At 32.6% G+C, this 20,705-nt stretch overlaps 2 protein-coding genes across 3 annotated transcripts in view; both read left to right on the top strand.

Annotated features, from left to right (window-relative positions):
* Positions 1-20,705, top strand: part of LOC127727095 (uncharacterized) — a 55,480-nt gene that overhangs the window by 13,360 nt on the left and 21,415 nt on the right. For both annotated transcript variants that reach the window (XM_052234507.1, XM_052234508.1), the window contains exons 6-13: positions 51-112; positions 1,011-1,072; positions 11,101-11,204; positions 12,921-13,122; positions 18,040-18,105; positions 18,521-18,672; positions 19,177-19,335; positions 20,309-20,467. In XM_052234507.1, the coding sequence (XP_052090467.1) occupies positions 51-112; positions 1,011-1,072; positions 11,101-11,204; positions 12,921-13,122; positions 18,040-18,105; positions 18,521-18,672; positions 19,177-19,335; positions 20,309-20,467 (966 nt within the window). The remainder of the gene's footprint in view (positions 1-50; positions 113-1,010; positions 1,073-11,100; positions 11,205-12,920; positions 13,123-18,039; positions 18,106-18,520; positions 18,673-19,176; positions 19,336-20,308; positions 20,468-20,705) is intronic.
* Positions 2,262-5,805, top strand: LOC127727108 (uncharacterized). Its single transcript, XM_052234522.1, has 2 exons — positions 2,262-3,044; positions 4,625-5,805. The coding sequence occupies exons 1-2, from the start codon at positions 2,960-2,962 to the stop codon at positions 4,945-4,947; spliced, it is 408 nt and encodes a 135-aa protein (XP_052090482.1). The 5' UTR covers positions 2,262-2,959; the 3' UTR covers positions 4,948-5,805.

Below are 20,705 nucleotides of genomic sequence, written 5' to 3'. Positions count from 1 at the left end.
ATAATTCAAATTATAAGATAATACTAAACATATCTGTATGTATATTTCAGGTTACAGAAGAGAACTTGAACTGTAAAGCATATATAAGTCATATGCATTCATTAGATAACAGGTAAGGAATAACACAATTATTTCACAGCCAGGAGATAACAGGTAAGGAATAACTGCCAGAAGATACCAGGTAAGGAATAACACAATTATGTCACTGCCATGAGATAACAGGTAAGGGGTAACTCCAGGAGATAACAGGTAAGTAAATACACTATTATGTAACTGCCAGGAATTTTTTCTCTGTGTTCCCTGATTTTTCATATTTGGATTTCCCATGTAAATAATTATAACAATAATCTATATCTGTAAATTTGTTAATGAATTCTGAATTTCAACATGTCAGTCAATTTGGTATCCACAGTAGATGTAAACATGAAAAGAAATCAGTTTTGTGACTATTATACATCGTTGATGTATTTGTTCTTAATTGCATAAGGAATCTCTGCTACGACAATATCTGCTTACTATACTGAATTTGTCTTCTCTTATACTTGATTCATGATTACTGACATATTTGAGCAAGCAGACTTTCTTAAATTTTCAATTCATATCACCAACAAATTTTACTTTGTGCAACAAATCTTACTTCAGGTATTTGCATTCCGCTATTTATACTTGGCATAACCTAATGATGAATTAGCACGTATCTTACCCATAATCATGTACAGGAACATACAGGGTCACATCTGCTTGTTTTGTTCTGCTGTGTTGCTTTTTGTACAGTGAAACACTTGGCATATAACAGTAAAAGTAAAATGAACATATAGGAAGACATTTTAATAATATTATGTCCAAGTAAACCATGTCATCTGTGAGATATGGAATAAAGTATATCTATAGTCATCTGCTTAAAGCGTAGACAACAGTGAATTTATGATATTAATAAATCTAATTTGTCAATGAATTAACAAAGATGTAGCTGGACAAATTCATTGATATCTTTTTTTTTCTATTTTCAGAAAAATAAGATTAAAATATAAAGTAAATGAAGTTCCATCCATTATTATTATCTACAGGAAAGGTCAGTTAATCATATTATTAATTCAGTGATTGTTAATACATGTAGTATAAACAGGTATGGAATATGATTCAAATGCTATATGTCATGTAACATACCTGTCAACTGACCCGGACTGGTGGATGTGACCCGAGGTTTTCACAATTCTGAGGGGTCACCCGGAACACCCGCCGGATGACCAAATAACCCTGGAATTCGGAAAATAACCGTTTTCACCCGGATTCCTTAGCCTTCAGACTGATTAGATATTAAGTGATTTCAATGAAATACCGGCAAATTCGTAATTCTTTCTGGACAAGAGGTTCAACTAGCTGTGTTAACTCAGCTCAATTGACCCATTTCAGTGCAAACACACTGTTAATTAACACCAATTACCTTAGCTTTAGGTCTTAAATAATTTGTGTATTTCAAAGTTGTTTTAAAAACAATTTGAGTTACTTCCCCTTTTTTGTCAATTCACAATATACTCCTTAAACTTATGTTTTTTTTGTAAAAAGATTAAAGCTAAAATGAACTGAATGCACAAACATATCAGAATAATACTTTTACTTATTGTTCTACCTTAGAACAATTAAAAAATAAAAAATTTTGAAAATTACTTTTTTCATCTATACCTCCTTTAATTGTTTAACTTTATTTTATTATACTCTAATATCAACATATTATATGTTCGACTGTTTAAAAGCTGCATAAATGTATGTTAAGAAAACACAAATTGGCACATTGGATGTCATGGAATGAATATGAACAGGAATTAAGGCAATGTAACACAAATCTATCAATGGCCTCCAGTTGCAATGAAATAATAATATGTACAATTTTAAATTACTTAACCATGTGGACATGTTTTGGAAACTTTGATATAAATTATAAGAAAAATGTCCCCTAAATACTGAAATTCAGCTCAAAAATGTTTTTACGCGTTATGACCTGAGATTTCATTCTTCTATGCAGGTCATCACCTGCATTTTCATTGTCATAGGTTGACAGGTATGCATGTAATGCCTGTTTTCATTGGATGAAGTCTACCATCAATTCCACTGTAGACAGTAAAAGACATTGGCAAAAATGTTGAGCAATCACAGTCAATGCCCCTGGGATATATCAAATGATCAGAGCATTTTACAAGTATTAGAATATGAATAATGGTATTTTCTTTGACAAGGTGGTAACTATTCAAATACAACATTTTTAAAGGCAGTGCTTTAATGCCTTTCTAGTTGCCGTGTTAATATTTCTTTCCGCGATATCCAACTTATCTACGTGGGGGGTCATTTAGCTCCAAGTAGATCCGGAAAATGTTGATTCTCTCCTCTTCTTATTGTGGTATAAAATGTTTTTTGTCTCATTTCATTTACATTGGGAAATAGAGAAACGATCATTGTGTTTTGTTAGTTTTAAAAACTTTTGATTTATAAGTATTTTGCATTATAAGCAGTCAACCGATTGACAAACTAGAATTATTTGAATTCCGTGGGAAAGAGCTCGGGTTAATTTCGAGTGCTATCTGCAATCTAGATGTTTATAAATCATTTCAGTCGTTGATATAATAATTAAAGGTCGACTGAACATGAATTATATTATACAATTTAAAGCGCATTTCTGTTTATGCACGTGAACCCGTCTAACGTTATTGTTATTTCGCAGTTATATAAAGTAGCAAATTATCGTTCCTGAATAGGTGGCGCCGTGGTAGCGGATCCTGTTCCTCAACTTCCGGTTTCTGCACAGTGCAACTATTTCAGTTATATTTTTAATTAACGATGCCAAGTACTTGTTGTTGTGTACCTGGATGTCATTTAAGAGGAGGACATGCATTTCCAAATGACTTAAAAAGAAGGAAAAGTTGGATCAACGCCATTGCCCATACGCAGATTGGACGAGAACACGATGATATCGTGGAGTCCATCTCAATCAGCTGTTGTTTGCAAGGCACGTTTTACTGAAAAAGACTACGTGCAGGAAACTATTCATGGTAAAACTCTATTTTCTTTGTGAAATATATAGTTATATATGTAATCGCCATGCAAATAAACCAAAGTCAGTTTACAACCGCAATTATCGTTTTAGAATAAAAGGGGGTGGTTAATTCAAGACGTCATAATTTTTTGGATTACGATTCAATGTGATCTGTTTGAGATTTTTTGGTGCTTGCTACAATTATAATGATTTCTTACAAGAGGTATATCATACTGAGAATTATTTTAGCAGTAATTATGCTTATGTAGTAATGACAGGAATGCATAAGCTATGCCTCATAGACTTTCTTGAAAAATATCAATGACAATGTTAACAGGAACAAAACAATGACATGCTCTCATCTATATTATAGTTATTTAGGTACAAACAATGTATGTTTGTTGCATACTTCTCTCATTGTTTGTCCTTTGGATTTACATAACATACATTTTGATGTACATTGAATCAGGCTAACATAGTTTTATCCAGATTGTAATGAATAAATCTAGTTAATATTTTGCCAGGTTACGAGTACAAAGGAATTATAGTTATCTCGTACCATTGTAACTCGTACCAATGTCAACTCGTACCACTAAACAAAAACTCGTTCCAATGCAAACTCGTACCACTGCTAACTCGTACCACGGTAAATTCATACCATTGTAAACTCGTACCAACTTATTTAAATGCATTCAAATGGTGTTTAATGATGAATATATACTTTAATTTTACTCAATACCTCTTAAGTCTGTAAAATGTATATAATTTGAAATTACAATAACCAATTTGTAGCTAATTTTCCTTGTCTAATTGGATAGAGAAAACCGTGGCAGATTGGCTTTGTTGTCTCCCTTGAATAGACTCTTTTTTAAACTTTTACTGACAACTATTTGATTTAGTTTTTAATCATTCCAAATCAGTAACATTGAATAGATTTGGGTATTTTTCTATTGTTTCTAAAAGGAATTTTATTTAATGAAAGAATTTATTGATTGTGTTTTAAAGGTTTAAAATTGTTTATGACCAACAGTTAGAAAGTATGAAATTTATTTTTATACAATATTCAGCACATTTCAGCAGAATATGACCATGCTTATATGATTATACAAGTTGATTAGTAAAAGATAAAAAAAAACAAGTTGATTAGTTAATAATCAACCAATAATCACACAATCAAAGGAATTTAATATATTTATTAGCATGGTAATTAAGAAATTACATTTGTATTTTTGTCCTAAGTTTTCATTAAAATCTGGTATAAATTTCAAAGATATTTTAATTTTTTGTATAAAGCTTAAAAAAAAATAATCATAAAACATTCGTATTTTTGTCTAAGTTTTCATTAAAATCTAGTATAAAATTCAAGTAATTCAACTTTTTTATTTAGTTTACCACAAAAAAAAATCATAAAACTTTCGTATTTTTGAATATATTTTTAATGGTACGAGTTTGCAGTGGTAAGAGTTCTGATTGGTACGACTTCCCAGTGGTACGAGTTTACAATGGTACGAGTTAACTTGCTTCTGTACAAAGTATGCATTGCTAATGGAAGTTCATTTAATTATCAAAAAACTAATGTTTTATAACCTTTTTCAGGGCACAAACCCACCATACAGAGACTTAAGTCTACTGCCAATCCAAGCCTATTTTCCTGGACCAAGCAAGAGACTGAATCGTCCGCAAAAAGAAAAATCAGGGCAGTTTCCTGTGAAAACAAAAGAACTAAACTTGATGAATATTGTAGTAGAAATCTAGAGGAAAGTTTTGATTGTAAAGTTGGTTTTCCTGAAGAGGTAATTCATACTGCAGACAGGATTTATGACTGTCCACCACCAACTGCCGAGCTAATGTTGAGCTTCACAGATGGAATTACGCAAACACCATCAATGCCTTATTTTCAGCAGAGAATTTTGAAATGAAGACACGTGACACAGCCATGCATTTTTATACCGGTTTAGAGTTGTATACTAAATTTTTATTTGTTTTGACCACACTTGGTCCAACAGCACATTGTTTGAGATACATATATTTTCAAATTGATAGGGTGTCATTTGAAAATCAGTTTTTTTATGACTTTGATGAAATTGATGCATTATACAACCAACCTTGAACTGTCTAGATTCTAGATTGAAACTAGTGTTAAGAATATTGTGTAAACATGGATTGTTTTTATGTCTAAACAGTGGTGTGAGGCTAACACTTGGCCATTTAGTGGTTTAGTCAGGTATTTTTCGCCATCCAACTTAGAATTAAAGTTTCCTACAACTTGGATTATTATTGACAGCACAGAATATCCCGTGATAAAACCTAAAGCTCCTAGAGCTCAGGCAACCTTTTCATCATATAAAAACAGAAACACTGAAAATACTTGTATGTTGGACACCTGGTGGCTTAGTCAACTATGTCTCTAATGCATATGTTGGTTGTACCAGTGACTGTGAAATAGTTGAAAGATGTAGAATAGTTCAATTATGTGATCCAGGTGACAGTGTGATGGCAGACAAAGGTTTAAATGTGCAAGATTTGTTTGCTCACTTTTTTCAAAAAAAGAAACGGAATTAGTTCCAAAACTCTTATACGGGATAGAAAAGTCTCCAATTAACACGTGCACATAGAGCTAATTATTGGACTTGTCAAAACATACAAAATTCTAATAAATCCTATGAATGGAACTGAAACAAAACTTTCATCTGAAATAACATTTAGTTGTTTTATGTTGTGTAATTTTAGAACTTGTATTGTGCCAAAGGATGCATAAATAAAAGTGATGCAATGAAGTTTGTTCTGATATATATATATAAATATTATTTACAATTACATGCACATGTAAATTGTAATGCATATAAAAATAAGGAGATGTGGTATGATATTCAGTGAGTTTATCGAACCAAAGTGCATAAGAAATGGGTTAAGCAGTTACAGGTGTTACTGTCACCATACAATCTCCAACAATTAGAAAAACTTGTACCGTGTAAAAAATTTCAGAGATCTTACAACTAAGTTTTGTTGTCTCACCTTGACTTTGGTGAATTGTTTATATCTGTTGATGTAAATATAAAAAAGAAGATGTGGTATGATTGCCAATGAGACAACTCTCCACAAGAGACCAAATGACACAGAAATTAACAGCTATAGGTCACAGTACGGCCTTCAACAATGAGCAAAGCACATACCGCACAGTGAGCTATAAAAGGCCCCGAAATGACAATGTAAAACAATTCAAACAAGAAAACTAACGGCCTAATTTATGAACAAAAAATGAACGAATAACAAATATGCAACACATAAACAAACAACAACCACTGAATTACAGGCTCCTGACTTGGGACAGGCACATACATGTACATACAGAATGTGGCGGGGTTAAACATGTTCGCGGGATCCCAACCCACCCCCTTACCTGGGACAGTGGTGTAACAGTACAATATAAGAGCGAACTATAAAAATCATTTGAAAGAGGCTTAACTCATCAGATGGATAAATACAAATACAAGTGGACGTGGCCGGGTAGTTGTACATCCAAACGACAAAAAGACACTAAGTACAGATCTGAGAGTACTCGCATTTACTGACAGCTAGTTCAAAGCCACAAACAACTGATAAAAAAATCTTGCATCTAAGACTAAATTATCAATCCGTAAGCTCCCTTTAGAATTTTATAAATTTTAGATTTTACATTTCTGAGTTATGGGGTTTTATTCATTAAAAAGGGGGGGATTTTCCAGTTTTTGGACAACAACTCAAAAATGCTTTAAGCAGTTCGCATGAAACTTTGGTGAATTATTTATAGCTATTGATGTAATCTCCCTATTGATTTTCATAAATTTCAAATATGACATTGAGAAGAAATTGAACTTTATTTGTTTATAGTCTGGCAACAAATTTATTAAGTATTGCGCAACAGCACAGTGTATTGCACAACAGCAAGAAATCTTTAATTGAATGTAAATTCAATTCATATAACTGATTTCAAGTTCTTTGACTACATTTATTCAGAAACTATAATATGTCAAATATTTAATTACAATCCAAATTCAGACCTGTATCAAGCTTGAATATTGTGTCCATTTTTGCCCCAACTGTTCAGGGTTGGACCTCTGTGGGTGTATCCAGCTGCGCTCAGCGAATCAGTTTATTACTTAATTAAGAACTCCTTTTTGTCGAGCCTGCGACTTTTGTCGCAGAAAGCTCGACATAGGGATAGTGATCCGGCTGCGGCGTTAGCTAACTTCTTAAAAGCTTTATATTTTAGAAGGTGGAAGGTCTGGATGCTTCATACTTTGTATATGGGTGCCTCATGTTACGAAGTTTCCGTCAGTCACATGTCCAATGTCCTTGACCTCATTTTCATGGTTCAGTGACTACTTGAAAAAAAGTTAAGATTTTTTGTAATGTTGAATTCTCTCTTATTATAAGTAATAGGATAACTATATTTGGTATGTGCATACCTTGCAAGGTCCTCATGCCCGTCAGACAGTTTTCACTTGACCTCGACCTCATTTCATGGATCAGTGAACAAGGTTAAGTTTTGGTGGTCAAGTCCATATCTCAGATACTATAAGCAATAGGTCTAGTATATTCGGTGTATGGAAGGACTGTAAGGTGTACATGTCCATCTGGCAGGTGTCATCTGATCTTGACCTCATTTTCATGGTTCAGTGGTTATAGTTAAGTTTTTGTGTTTTGGTCTCTTTTTCTTATACTGTATGCAATAGGTCTACTATATTTGGTGTATGGAATGATTGTAAGGTGTACATGTCTAGCTGGCAGGTGTCATCTGACCTTGACCTCATTTTCATGGTTCAGTGGTCAAAGTTAAGTTTTTGAGTTTTGTCTTTTTTTCTAATACTATATGCAATAGTTCAACTTTGGTGTATGGAAATATTTTATGATCTATATGTCAGTCACGCAGGTTTTTTTTTACCTTGACCTCATTTTTTCAAGGTTCATTGCTCAGTTTTAAGTTTTTGTGTTTTGGTCTGTTTTTCTTAAACTATAAGCAATAGGTCAACTATATTTGTTGTATGGAAGAATTGTTAGCTGTACATGCCTGTCTAGCATGGTTCATCTGACCTTGACCTTGACCTCATTTTCTTGGTTCATTGGTCAATGTTTAGTTTACTTGGTTAATGTTAAGTTTATGTGACAGTTGTAATAAAGCTTTATATTTAGGACTATCAACATAATATCAATGATTAGTAAAGAAGGCGAGACATTTCAGCGTGTGCACTCTTGTTTCATTCATAAATTACTTTATACTTGGAAATATAATTTTGCTTGGAGTTATAGTTTCTAAAAAAAGTATTGTCATTGAAAGAGTTGACATGTTGCAATGTACATTTATTCTACATAGTTCTATGGTACCAAATCAAAAGTTTATATTAAAGAAAGAAGTCAAAGGTTTCCCATCATAGTTTAGTTACATACATTTTTTTTGTACCTGAGGTCGTTGATTGATTGATTGATTGATTGTTGGTTGCTTAACGTCCAGTGGCAAATATTTCATGCATATTCAGGACGAGAACAAGTTCACAATAAATACAATAGGTAGGTTCTGTAATAGATTAAGGGATTAAGGTCGGAGAAATTTAGACTGCCACGGGAAATGAGGGTATATTGGATAGAGACAGAAATTTAGCCTTGCAACAGGTCACCTACGGACCCCTCAAAGAGTTGTTGCAAGGGTTCTTAACGTGCAAAGAGCGTGGCACTCTCTTTACACGAGGCATCGGATTTAACGTCCCCATTCTGACCGGACGTGGCTGCGATTTTGTACATCCCGCACAGCCAAACGGACGCCCCACTGTGACGAGGGTTTTACCGCCGATCGGAGGAAGACCAATGGTGACCATATTTCTATTCCCCAGTCACCCTTGGGGGGTGAGGTCGTTGAATATAGATCATTATATAAATAAGGAGATGTGTTATGATTGCCAATGAAACAACTATCATCCATACATTGTACTTACCAGTAACAAACCACATTTGCAAAGTTGAATAAAATACAGTTGATAACATTTACTTATTACTTAAAAGAAAATGCCAAACTATTTTAAACAGTATTTGACTATAAACATAGATAAAAAAGGTACAAACTGGACATAATGCACTAGTTCATAAACAAGTGAGAACAATCGCCTTCATATAGTGCTCAGAATATGACATTCATAAAAACTTGTTCAATATCATTAGAGAACTCTAAATCTTAAATACTGAAAGCCACCTCTGATAAGTACAATGTACTATGCAAGATAATGATATAACTGGACTAAAAATACACACAACCTGTAATTAACTGCCTTTACAGCGCTTTCGCGCTTTGATTATTACTTAAGATGGGGATCATCACAATATATTTCCTCAGACTGAATTTTCTTCTTCTTTGCCAAAATGTAGATTTTACCATGCTTTTTTTCAAAAATGTAACAAAACATTTGGGTCATCATGCTATTTTTCAAGCTACAAGTCATGCAAAATTGCCTAATGTTGCATGAATTATTCAAGAAAAAAACGCTTTTTTGTGAATAAATAAAATCTATGAGATAGAATTTTGAAATGAAATATGAGAAAATAAGTTTTATGATTTAAATTCTCCCTCGCAATGCTAGTCTGAATTAAAAACATTTCTTTACTAATATCCTTATTATAATAAATAAAACAAAACTCTAGGTATAGGTTTAGTTGCTCGTAGTAACTTCTTTTTTCTAGCAAACTATGTTTGATAACATTATAAACCAATATATTATATAACAACAATATTCAAATTTTTCATACAAACAAAATGTCCAATACATTTAAATGAACTGAAATCAAACTTAATATAATAATCATATAGTATTGATATGCGACAATGAACGGCAAACCGACTGACTGTCATAGTTACTGTGAGCACCTTTCGATGAAGGGACACCCAAAAAATTTCTTTATATAATATAACGGAATCCCACCTTTTAAACTGCCAAATTATTTCACATGCATATATTACCAATATATATTTATATCCCAAAACAAGAACCCTTTATACAACTACTCTAACCAGTTTTAAACATATAAATAGTATAACTATAACACCGGGAAATACCCAAAGTCTCAATGAAAAGAAATCTAAATGCTTTAAGGAAAAATGGTTATTGAACTTGTTTTATTGCTACAAGTAAAAAATGAAAATTTCATTAGCATTTCTTTATAAAAAATTTACTATAAGAGTTATCTCTCCTTATTTATATAAAAATAAGGAGATGAGGTATAATTGCCAATGAGACAATTATCTACCAAAGTTCAAATGAAGTGGTTGTAAGCATTATAGGCAATTGTACGGCCTTCAACAATGAGAAAAACCCATACCGTATAGTCAGTTATTTAAAGTTGAAAAATTTATTCAAACAAAAACAAATATTTGGCATTGTTAAAACATTCTTGAAAAATGCAATAAATCACTTATGTTTCTTAATTTAAATTACCATATAACAGTCTTACTCATTAGTTGCCAATCTGTCTCAAAACTTGCAGATTCAAGCAAAGAACTAGACCAATTGTGTACTGCCAGTTTACAATCCAAGGTGGCGGTATACAGTTAATCTACCTTAATTGTAGCACACTGTATACTGCAGTCAATTAAATATCAAGAAGCATATAAACAAGAAAATGAAGAAAGTCTGAATTGCATGAATCTTTATTGGACTGGGTGTGTCAATGAGTTAGTCAATTACTTACATACATCCATGCAACCATTATAACTGATTATAGGAAACAAAGATGAATTACTTACATACATCCATGCAACCATTATAACTGATTATAGGAAACAAAGATGAAATATGTCTACCTTTTGTCTGTTTTATGATTGCTATTGTTTTGTTATGAACCATTTAACAGTATATAAATGAATGTATCATTGTTTTTCTGAAGGGAGATCAAAGAAATCACATAGAACAATTTCGCATATGATTTTTATTTACAAAATTACTATATGGAAGTGTTACATATTTTTTTATTTAATGAATATTACTGACAAAAATATAACTGCCTCATTTCCAACTACACGACGCTTACATATACATTTTGTATTTCAGACACTGTCAAAACAGTACATCACTTCAGCAAACAACAGATGACAGTTTTGTCATTAGATATATTTATCAAGTCCAGGTTGTTACCAGTTCCACATTACACTTTGGTATGTTATTATCCACCCCCATTGCGCTGTTGGGGATATGGTAATAATCTGCGTTGTCAGTCTGTCCATCTGTCCAAAACACATCAATTCTCAAGAGACCCTTTGACATACAGGTTTCATACTTGGTTACGTTAGAAGGCATATTTATCGTCATATTCTCTTGACCATTGTTTATCGTCAGTTTGATTTGACTATTTTTACAAGCTCTCATACTTGGTAGGATTGTTTGCCATCATGTGTAGTTGACCATATTGTACCACTATTTCGATTTAAACATTTTTACCAGAGTTATATGACTTTGACCAATTATTTTAGGGTTGTGACAAAACACCTTGTGAATGCAACTCCTGTGTAACAGTTTAATAGAAAGCTACATATTTGGTAAGATTGTGTGCCATCATTTGTAGTTGATCATCTAAAAGTGCCATTTTGATCTTATCAAAACAAAGAGAGTTATGGGACTTTGACTACTTTCTGGAGTCTTGTGACCATGTTAAGTTGACAATATAGCACTGCCATGTTTGTGACTTTCGCCATTTTTAGAATAATATAATACTGTCACCTTGTGAAAGCAATTCAACTGAGAACATTTGACAAAGCTCTCATAAAAAGCAAAATGAGGATGTTAAATTTGATATATGCCTTTTTGTGCTTCTTTTTTAATATACATTTGTTTGTTTTTATAGTGATTAAGATGATAACACAATAATGACTGCTGTACCCCTATTTTTGACATTTACCTATTGTGTCTGTTTGTATTGTTCACGCATCGTTGTCAATATAATGGAATTTGATGCGACTGTCATACAAGTGAGAGGTTTAGCTAGCTATAAAACCAGGTTCAATCCACCATTTTCTACATAAGAAAATGCCTGTACCAAGTCAGGAATATGACAGTTGTTATCCATTCATGTGATGTGTTTGAGCTTTTGATTTTGCCATTTGATTAGGGACTTTCCTTTTTGAATTTTCTTCAGAGTTCAGTATTTTTGTGATTTTACTTTATACTTGGTAAGACTTTTGCCATCATATGTAGTTGACCATATATACTATCATTTTGATGTGACCATTAATTAGGAGTTATGGGACATTTACCATATTTTGATAATCGTTCCACAATGACACATTGTAATTCCTTATTTATACAGCATGGGTGATATTTGACTATGTAGCAATCCTGTTATACCAGTATTAGACTGAAAAGCATCATTTGTTGAATCCTATTTCTGGCTTCACTGGTTGTTTAATTACTTTTGCCATTTTGGACTTCCACACACATTTTTAGCACTTTTCAATGAATATCTAACAGCTTGATTTATGTTGACACTAGGGTCTGTCTTGATCTGACTTCATGAGCTGATTTTTATGCTTATTCTTTGTGACCTACCAGCTGTCAATAAAAAGAACTGCAATCAAATTTCACAGTATATTTAGTAATCATTTTCTGTCTTTTGACAAATTGAATTTCTCTACAACTTATATAAATGTAGAAATAATATTTGAAATGTATGCATTCTCTTATTAATTGTATTGTTAAATGTGTTTAATGGAAAATACTTCATAAGTCTGTTTGACTTGTGTCTTATCTAATTTGTATTTCAGTAAAAATGAAATTTGTGTAAACTGAACTCACTTGAAATACCATATATATGTATATATATATTTGAAGAAAAAAAAACGGTAGAAACATACTTTTTTAATGTCTCTGTATTGCAGGCTACGTTTGAAAGAGATGTAATAAAAAGCAGCATGAAAATTTATACTCCCAAGATACTAACGTTTTATGCATATTGGAGTCCAGGAATATATGGTTATTTATCAGCTCTAAACAGGACTATGGATGAATTCTGGGACCTTGGTGTAGAGGTCCTTTTTGGTTTGGTTGATATAACTGATGACACAGCAGATTCTAGAAAAAGTAGGATTTCTTATGTCTACTTGTTTAAATGACACAAAACACATGTTGTTGTTTTACGATCTTGTTTAAGTCATAAAAACAGCAAACTTTATATTTAAACTAAAAAAAATCATCTTTTCCTTGTTAAAAATTCAAATTCTCCCCTGTTATCCTTTAGAAAGTCCAGGCATTTACCGTAGAAAGGCTTGTATAGTTCGCACTGGTACATAGTCCGCACCCCCTTCTCCCCACGAAATTTTAGGTAAAAAAAACTTTTTGTAACTCTTAGAAAAGGTCTTATGAAACTCCGGTAATTTCAAATCCTGTGTGGTCGTTTGCGGTATTTTCTTGGAAAAACCTGTTTTCCATCATCAAACAGAAGCTGAAACTGCTTGTAATTGATTCTAGAACGCTTCATGATTGTTAAAATAAGATGGCGGAACGTAAACAAACCACCTCGCCCGCAAAATTGAAATTTTTCTCTTATTTCTTGCTTATTGTACTCTATAGTCCGCAACCCGTCTGGAAGGTCCAATTTTTGAGAATAAAACCGCGGACTATACAAGCCTTTCTACGGTACTGTCTCCATTTCTTTACAGTGGAATACTTTTTTTTCATTTATTGTTGTTATATGAAATATTCATAAGCTTTTTGAATTGTTACCTGTGTCAAAGCTTTCATTTTGCTAAAACTCTGTTAAATTTGGTGGTATAATATAAATTTAATATATTTATTTCACAATCAAATATGGTTATTTTTGCCTCTTATATAAAAAAAAAAGATTGCTGGCATATATCCCTTTGAAATTGAAATAAAAGATACTTTAGATTCAGTTAGGTCTGCTTCATTTATATACTGACACACACAGTGAGCGTTTGTTGAGACCTAAACATTACAAAATAAACTGTTGACACAGAGATATGTCTCGCCTGTCTGCATTAAATTCAGAAAAAGACAATCTGATGGACAACAACATTGCTTATTAATTCAAAGTCGCTGAACCATGATCTTGTGGGCAGGGTCTAGAAATGGTTGACAAACTGAGATGCTCAGACAGTAATGTAACTTTATAGAGAATGTCTTTGTCTATTGTAAGTAGTTAATATTATATATGCAGCTTTAAATATGACATGGGTAATTTATCATGTCGGGGCCTTTTATAGCCGACCATACGGTATGGGTTTTTCTCATTGTTGAAGGCCGTACGGTTGCCTATAATTGCTTACATCCACTTCATTTGAACTTTGGTGGATAGTTGTCTCATTGGCAGTCATACCACATCTCCTTATTTTTATATGAATAAACACAGTTATAAATGCACATCTAACTTTAAAATTTGGCTAATTAATTCAAAGTCACTGGACCATGACCTAGGGTGCAGGGCCTCAAATTAGTTCTCAAACAGATATGAACTGATAGTAATGCAATTTCATACAAAATATCATTGATCTATCACAAGTAAATCATATCAAACTAACTTAAGCAGAAAACTTAACATTGAAAATTGCTTATTAATTCAAAGTCACTGTACCATGACCTAGTGGACAGGCCTTAAAACAGTTGTCAAACTGATATGTACTGATAGTAATGCAACTGTATATGAAATATCAATAAACTATCACAAGTAGTTCCTATCAAACTAACTTAAGCAGAAAACTTGACAATTGTTGACGCCTTCGTTGCCGAAGCCATCCCCGTTGCCAGAAAAGCTATCCCTATGTCTCGCTTCCCGCAACTTTCGTAGCAGGTAAGAAGAAAAACCATGAATTTAACATTCCATAGTAAATTTTCATTTGAATGTAGCAACATTCTAGCAGCACATGCAAATGGAGTATATCTCTCACAATTTATACAGTATTACAGGGCTTGCATTTCCTATCAAGATTTCCCCGACACATGGTTGCTGGTAACAAACAACTTTTGAATCAAGGGTTCTCAAATGTAAAGAAGAAGTCTTCTCATTGACAGTTTCATTGATGCCATCATCATGTGGTGCTCTCTCTCTCTCCTGTTAAGTGAAAGTCAGAATTGGTTTCTACATATAGATACAGATACTATAAGCTATAGGTCAACTATATTTGGTGTATGGAATGATTGTAAGGGGTACATGTCCTACTGGCAGATTTCATCTGACCTTGACCTCAATTTCATGGTTCATTGAACAATGTTTAGTTTTTGTGGTTTATTCTATTTGTCAGATACTATAAGAAATAGGTTAACTATATTTGGTGTATGGAATGATTGTAAGGGGTACATATCTGACTGACAGATTTCATCTGACCTTGACCTCAATTTCATGGTTCATTAAACAATGTTTAGTTTTTGTCTAGCCTGCGACTTTTGTCGCAGAAAGCTCGACATAGGAATAGTGATGCGGCGGCGTTAGCTAACTTCTTAAAAGCTTTATATTTTAGAAGGTGGAAGATCTGGATGCTTCATACTTTGTATATGGATGCCTCATGTTACGAAGTTTCCTTCAGTCACATGTCCAATGTCCTTGACCTCATTTTCATGGTTCAGTGACTACTTGAAAAAAAAGTTAAGATTTTTTGTAATGTTAAATTCTCTCTTATTATAAGTAATAGGATAACTATATTTGGTATGTGCGTACCTTTCAAGGTCCTCATGCCCGTCAGACAGTTTTCACTTGACCTTGACCTCATTTCATGGATCAGTGAACAAGGTTAAGTTTTGGTGGTCAAGTCCATATCTCAGATACTATAAGCAATAAGTCTAGTATATTAGGTGTATGGAAGGACTGTAAGGTGTACATGTCCAACTGGCAGGTGTCATCTGACCTTGACCTCGTTTTCATGGTTCAGTGGTTATAGTTAAGTTTTTGTGTTTTGTTCTGTTTTTCGTATACTGTATGCAATAGGTCTACTATATTTGGTGTATGGAATGATTGTTAGGTGTACATGTCTAGCTGGCAGGTGTCATCTGACCTTGACCTCATTTTCATGGTTCAGTGGTCAAAGTTAAGTTTTTGAGTTTTGGTCTTTTTTTCTAATACTATATGCAATAGTTCAACTATATTTGGTGTATGGAAATATTTTATGATCTATATGTCAGTCACACAGGTTTTATTTGACCTTGACCTCATTTTCAAGGTTCATTGCTCAGTGTTAAGTTGTTGTGTTCTGGTCTGTTTTTCTTATACTGTATGCAATAGGTCTACTATATTTGGTGTATGGAATGATTGTTAGGTGTACATAGATATAAGAAGATGTGGTATGAGTGCCAATGAGACAAATCTCCATCCAAGTCAAAATTTATAAAAGTAAACCATTATAGGTCACAGTACGGTCTTCAACACGGAGCCTTGGCTCACACCGAACAGTAAGCTACAAAGGGCCCCAAAAAATTACTAGTGTAAAACCATTCAAACGGGAAAACCAACGGTCTAATCTATATAAAAAACGAGAAACACTTATGAACCACATCAACAAACGACAACTACTGAACATCAGATTCCTGACTTAGTACAGGTGCAAACAAATGCAGCGGGTTTAAACGTTTTAATGGTACCAAACCTTCACCCTTTTTCTGAAACAATAGTGTAACATCACAACATAGAAAGACACACTATAAAATATCAACTGAAATAGCTTAACTCAATCAAAGGACATATTAACACCATTGAACATACACTGAACAAATAAATTTGACCTATGACACAATGTAAATACAAAATAAATGTCTAGCTGGCAGGTGTCATCTGACCTTGACCTCATTTTCATGGTTCAGTGGTCAAAGTTAAGTTTTTTGAGTTTTGGTCTTTTTTTATAATACTATATGCAATAGTTCAACTATATTTGGTGTATGGAAATATTTTATGATCTATATGTCAGTCACGCAGGTTTTATTTGACCTTGACCTCATTTTCAAGGTTCATTGCTCAGTGTTAAGTTTTTGTGTTTTGGTCTGTTTTTCTTAAACTATAAGCAATAGGTCAACTATATTTGTTGTATGGAAGAATTGTTAGCTATACATGCCTGCCTAGCATGGTTCATCTGACCTTGACCTCATTTTCATGGTTCATTGGTCAATGTTTAGTTTACTTGGTTAATGTTAAGTTTATGTGACAGTTGTAATAAAGCTTTATATTTAGGACTATCAACATAATATCAATGATTAGTAAAGAAGGCGAGACATTTCAGCGTGTGCACTCTTGTTGTGTTTTGGTCTATTTCTCAGATACTAAAAGCAATAAGGCCACTATACTTGGTATATGGAATGATTGTCAGGTGAACATGTCTGTCTGCCAGGTTTCATCTGACCTCAATCTCATTTTCAGGGTTCACTGGACAATTTTTAGTTGTTTTTTTTTGGTTTGGTCTATTTTGCAGATATTATAAGCAATAGGTCAATTATATTTAGTGTATGGGATAATTGTGAGGTGTATGTGTCTGTCTATGACCTTGACCTCATATTCATGGTTCATTGGTCAGTTATAAATTTTGTGATTTTGTCAGTTTATCAGATACTTTTAGCAATAAGTCAACTATATCTGTTGTATGGAATGATTGTAAGGTGTACATGTCTGTCTGGCAAGGTTCATATGATCTTGACCTCATTTTCATGGTTCATTGGTCAATGTTAAGTTTAAGTGCATATGACAGACTTTCAACATAAAATCAATGATAAGTAAAACAGGCAAGACATTTCAGCATGTGCACTCTTGTTTATCATCATTTGGCCATGGTGTTATGTGTCTCTCGTTGACCTATAATTTTTTATTTCCCCCTTGGTATCTCCTTATATTTTCTAATGCTAAAAAATATCTTGTTCATAATTTTTCTTTTATATTCAGTATGCCCTATAGAACAATTGAAAACAAATATTTATATTGAAAATATTTTGTTTTCATATTCACAAATTTACGCATGCATTTTATAAATTTGGTAGATATGTATTTTATGTGTTTATTCTTTCCAGTTATAAACAGATGGATCAGTTCAAGAATAGCTCAGCGATTACCATTTACCCTGCTATATTATAAAGGTAAGGGCAGTGTCAATTGATTTTATACCTTGGTGTTGTTGATTTATTTATTGCCATTTCCTAATTTTAGATAATGTTATTATTTAAGATCCAGTAACATTTTGACGTAATGGGAATGCCTGATGCTACAATGCAAAAGTGACTGTGGTGTGAAGTCAATAGTTTAAGTATCATTAAATCTCAGATCAAGTGTCACTGATTCTGAAATAGTGAAAAAGGTTAATTAAATGTCATCTGCTTCAATTGTATTGATTGTAATGTGAATATGTATAAGTTTCAATTTAAATGAAACAAAAACTAATGATCAGGTTTGAAGCATTTTTCGAAGTCCTACAATTATTAAAATTTATTGTTTTTATAATTATTTGAAAACATCAGATTTGCAGTCATTTCAGACAATTGTTTTGTATTGTAGATAGCAATAATACAATCCAACAGAGATTATTTACTGAAGAAAGACCTACACCTATGTCAGTATATAACTGGTTATCAACTTATGAAGAGGTTGCAGATGCAATACGCTTACCACTTATTTACCAACCCTATGGTGTGGAAGATCCTAATATGGTATTATAAATAAGTTTTCTCAATGTATTCTTTGACACATTCCACGTTTCTATTATATTTATTAGATTGGTATTTTGGAGTTTCTGTGTGTCAGTAAAACAACAACCTTGTTCATACATTATAACTGATTATTCTTTCTTAATGTTATCCTGCAGGATTTTTTAGTTTATTATAACAAAACTGAAAAAACCATATAATGCCTTTTGAAAATAAAAACAAAATGTAGTTGGAGCAAGACAATGTTAAGAAAGACAGAAAGAAAAAAAACTATTAAATACCCTCAGTAACTGACGATGAGACAATATTACCAGAAAAAATGTGGACAATAAATGATGCATCAGTGAAATATATTCCAATAGAAAATCATCCAAATCCTTTATTTGTAAACAACTATTGTCACCTTGGAAAATTGGATAATTTGTCTTTTTTTTTTTATTAGTTGTTTTAATTATTAAAAAGTGAAGAGAAATTGAAAAGCTTATGTGTATAATGGTGTGATTGTAGTTTACATACAAAGATGAAGGACCATATGGATGTTCTTGTTACCTGACATCACACAACCAGACAGTCAGTACACCACAACAATACTGGTGGACATGGACAATTCATCCCAAGAAACAAAGACAGAAAAAAACAGAAACTCAGAAATCATGGCATGATTTGGTAATCTCATATATTAATATTATAATTGTATCATTGCTAATTACGATAACCTTTGAGTAGAATTATTCATGTGTAAATATCACTCTTTTTTTGTGTCATTAAAGTCATGGGTGGTTAGACATCCATGCTTTTGTAGTGGTGCCATCTCCTCCTTCAACACTTATTGTAAAGTTGTCCGATCAGGTCATTTTTAGAAAAAAATGATGGTTTGAAACTGTTGAACTGTTACACAAGCATCCATGCAACTTAGTGCAACAGTACACTAGGCTTTACACACAGTTATGTTCCAAAGACATAGATATTTTAATGGTCATATTTTTAGTTTTATTTCTGTGCATATCCAAAAGTTTTGTCCTTTTACAATACCAATTTCCTGACATGTTTTAACAAATTGCAGTTTGAATTCATCACTACAAAATGATCAACTAGTAAAATATTTCAGCTAATTGTCCAAGATTAATTGCCATTTCATTAACATCTTGTTGACATTTTTGATATGCACAGTAGTGCCATTCCATCATTAAATCAATTGTTTTATAAGAAGGACTTATACAGACCATTTATGCATGGTAGACTGCTGTATTAGCATAAATACATTCCAGTTCAATCAGAATATAATGCCCTCTCCTTCAGACACTCTTCAATGATTAGAATGTTTACATAGTTTTCACAGTAGATGACAATCACCATCACAGATTGATGTTAAATTTCAATATAATCCCCATGATAGTTCCTTCATTCCATTGAAGTTTTTTCAAGTATGAATATTACATTTAATTACTTTTATGTTATTTTAAACTAAATTATGACAAAGTGATTTTATTAATTTCTATAAAACTACTTAGTCACACAATGACCCTGTTTTAAAATTTTCTGTTTTACTTGTAAATTTTCTTTTAACAATTCTCTTCTAAAGTTTGCTTTGACTTCAATATTTGGTAAGTTTTAAGAACTTTGTATTATTTTGCTTCAGTTTGGAACAGAAAACATCAATAAAAAATTGGAAAAACTAGAAAACATTCCATTGTTAAGTCATCTGTACTGGTCTGAAGTAGTGGAGAAATCACACGCACCTTTACATCCCTTTATGCCAGGTAGAGAGTGGGCTGGTGAAGTGACAAAAGTAGCCCTTGTAAGTATGGGTAAAATTATTCACATCATATTTCAGATATTAAATTATCACTAAATTATATACCATCGTCTTACTTGTGAAAGGATATGTTTAGGACAGTATAAATGTGTGTATATAAAAGTAGGTCACCCTGACTTACAATTTACACTTCATTGACTTGTATTTATTTTTACAAGTGACTTTCAATTTAGTAATTTGTTGTAAGGATTGATTTAAGAGAGTATAACAACCTCCCTTG

The sequence above is a fragment of the Mytilus californianus genome, unplaced genomic scaffold (genome assembly GCF_021869535.1).
Source record: "Mytilus californianus isolate M0D057914Y unplaced genomic scaffold, xbMytCali1.0.p SCAF_19, whole genome shotgun sequence".
Classification (NCBI taxonomy): domain Eukaryota; kingdom Metazoa; phylum Mollusca; class Bivalvia; order Mytilida; family Mytilidae; genus Mytilus; species Mytilus californianus.
This window is presented reverse-complemented; position numbering and strand designations above follow the sequence as displayed.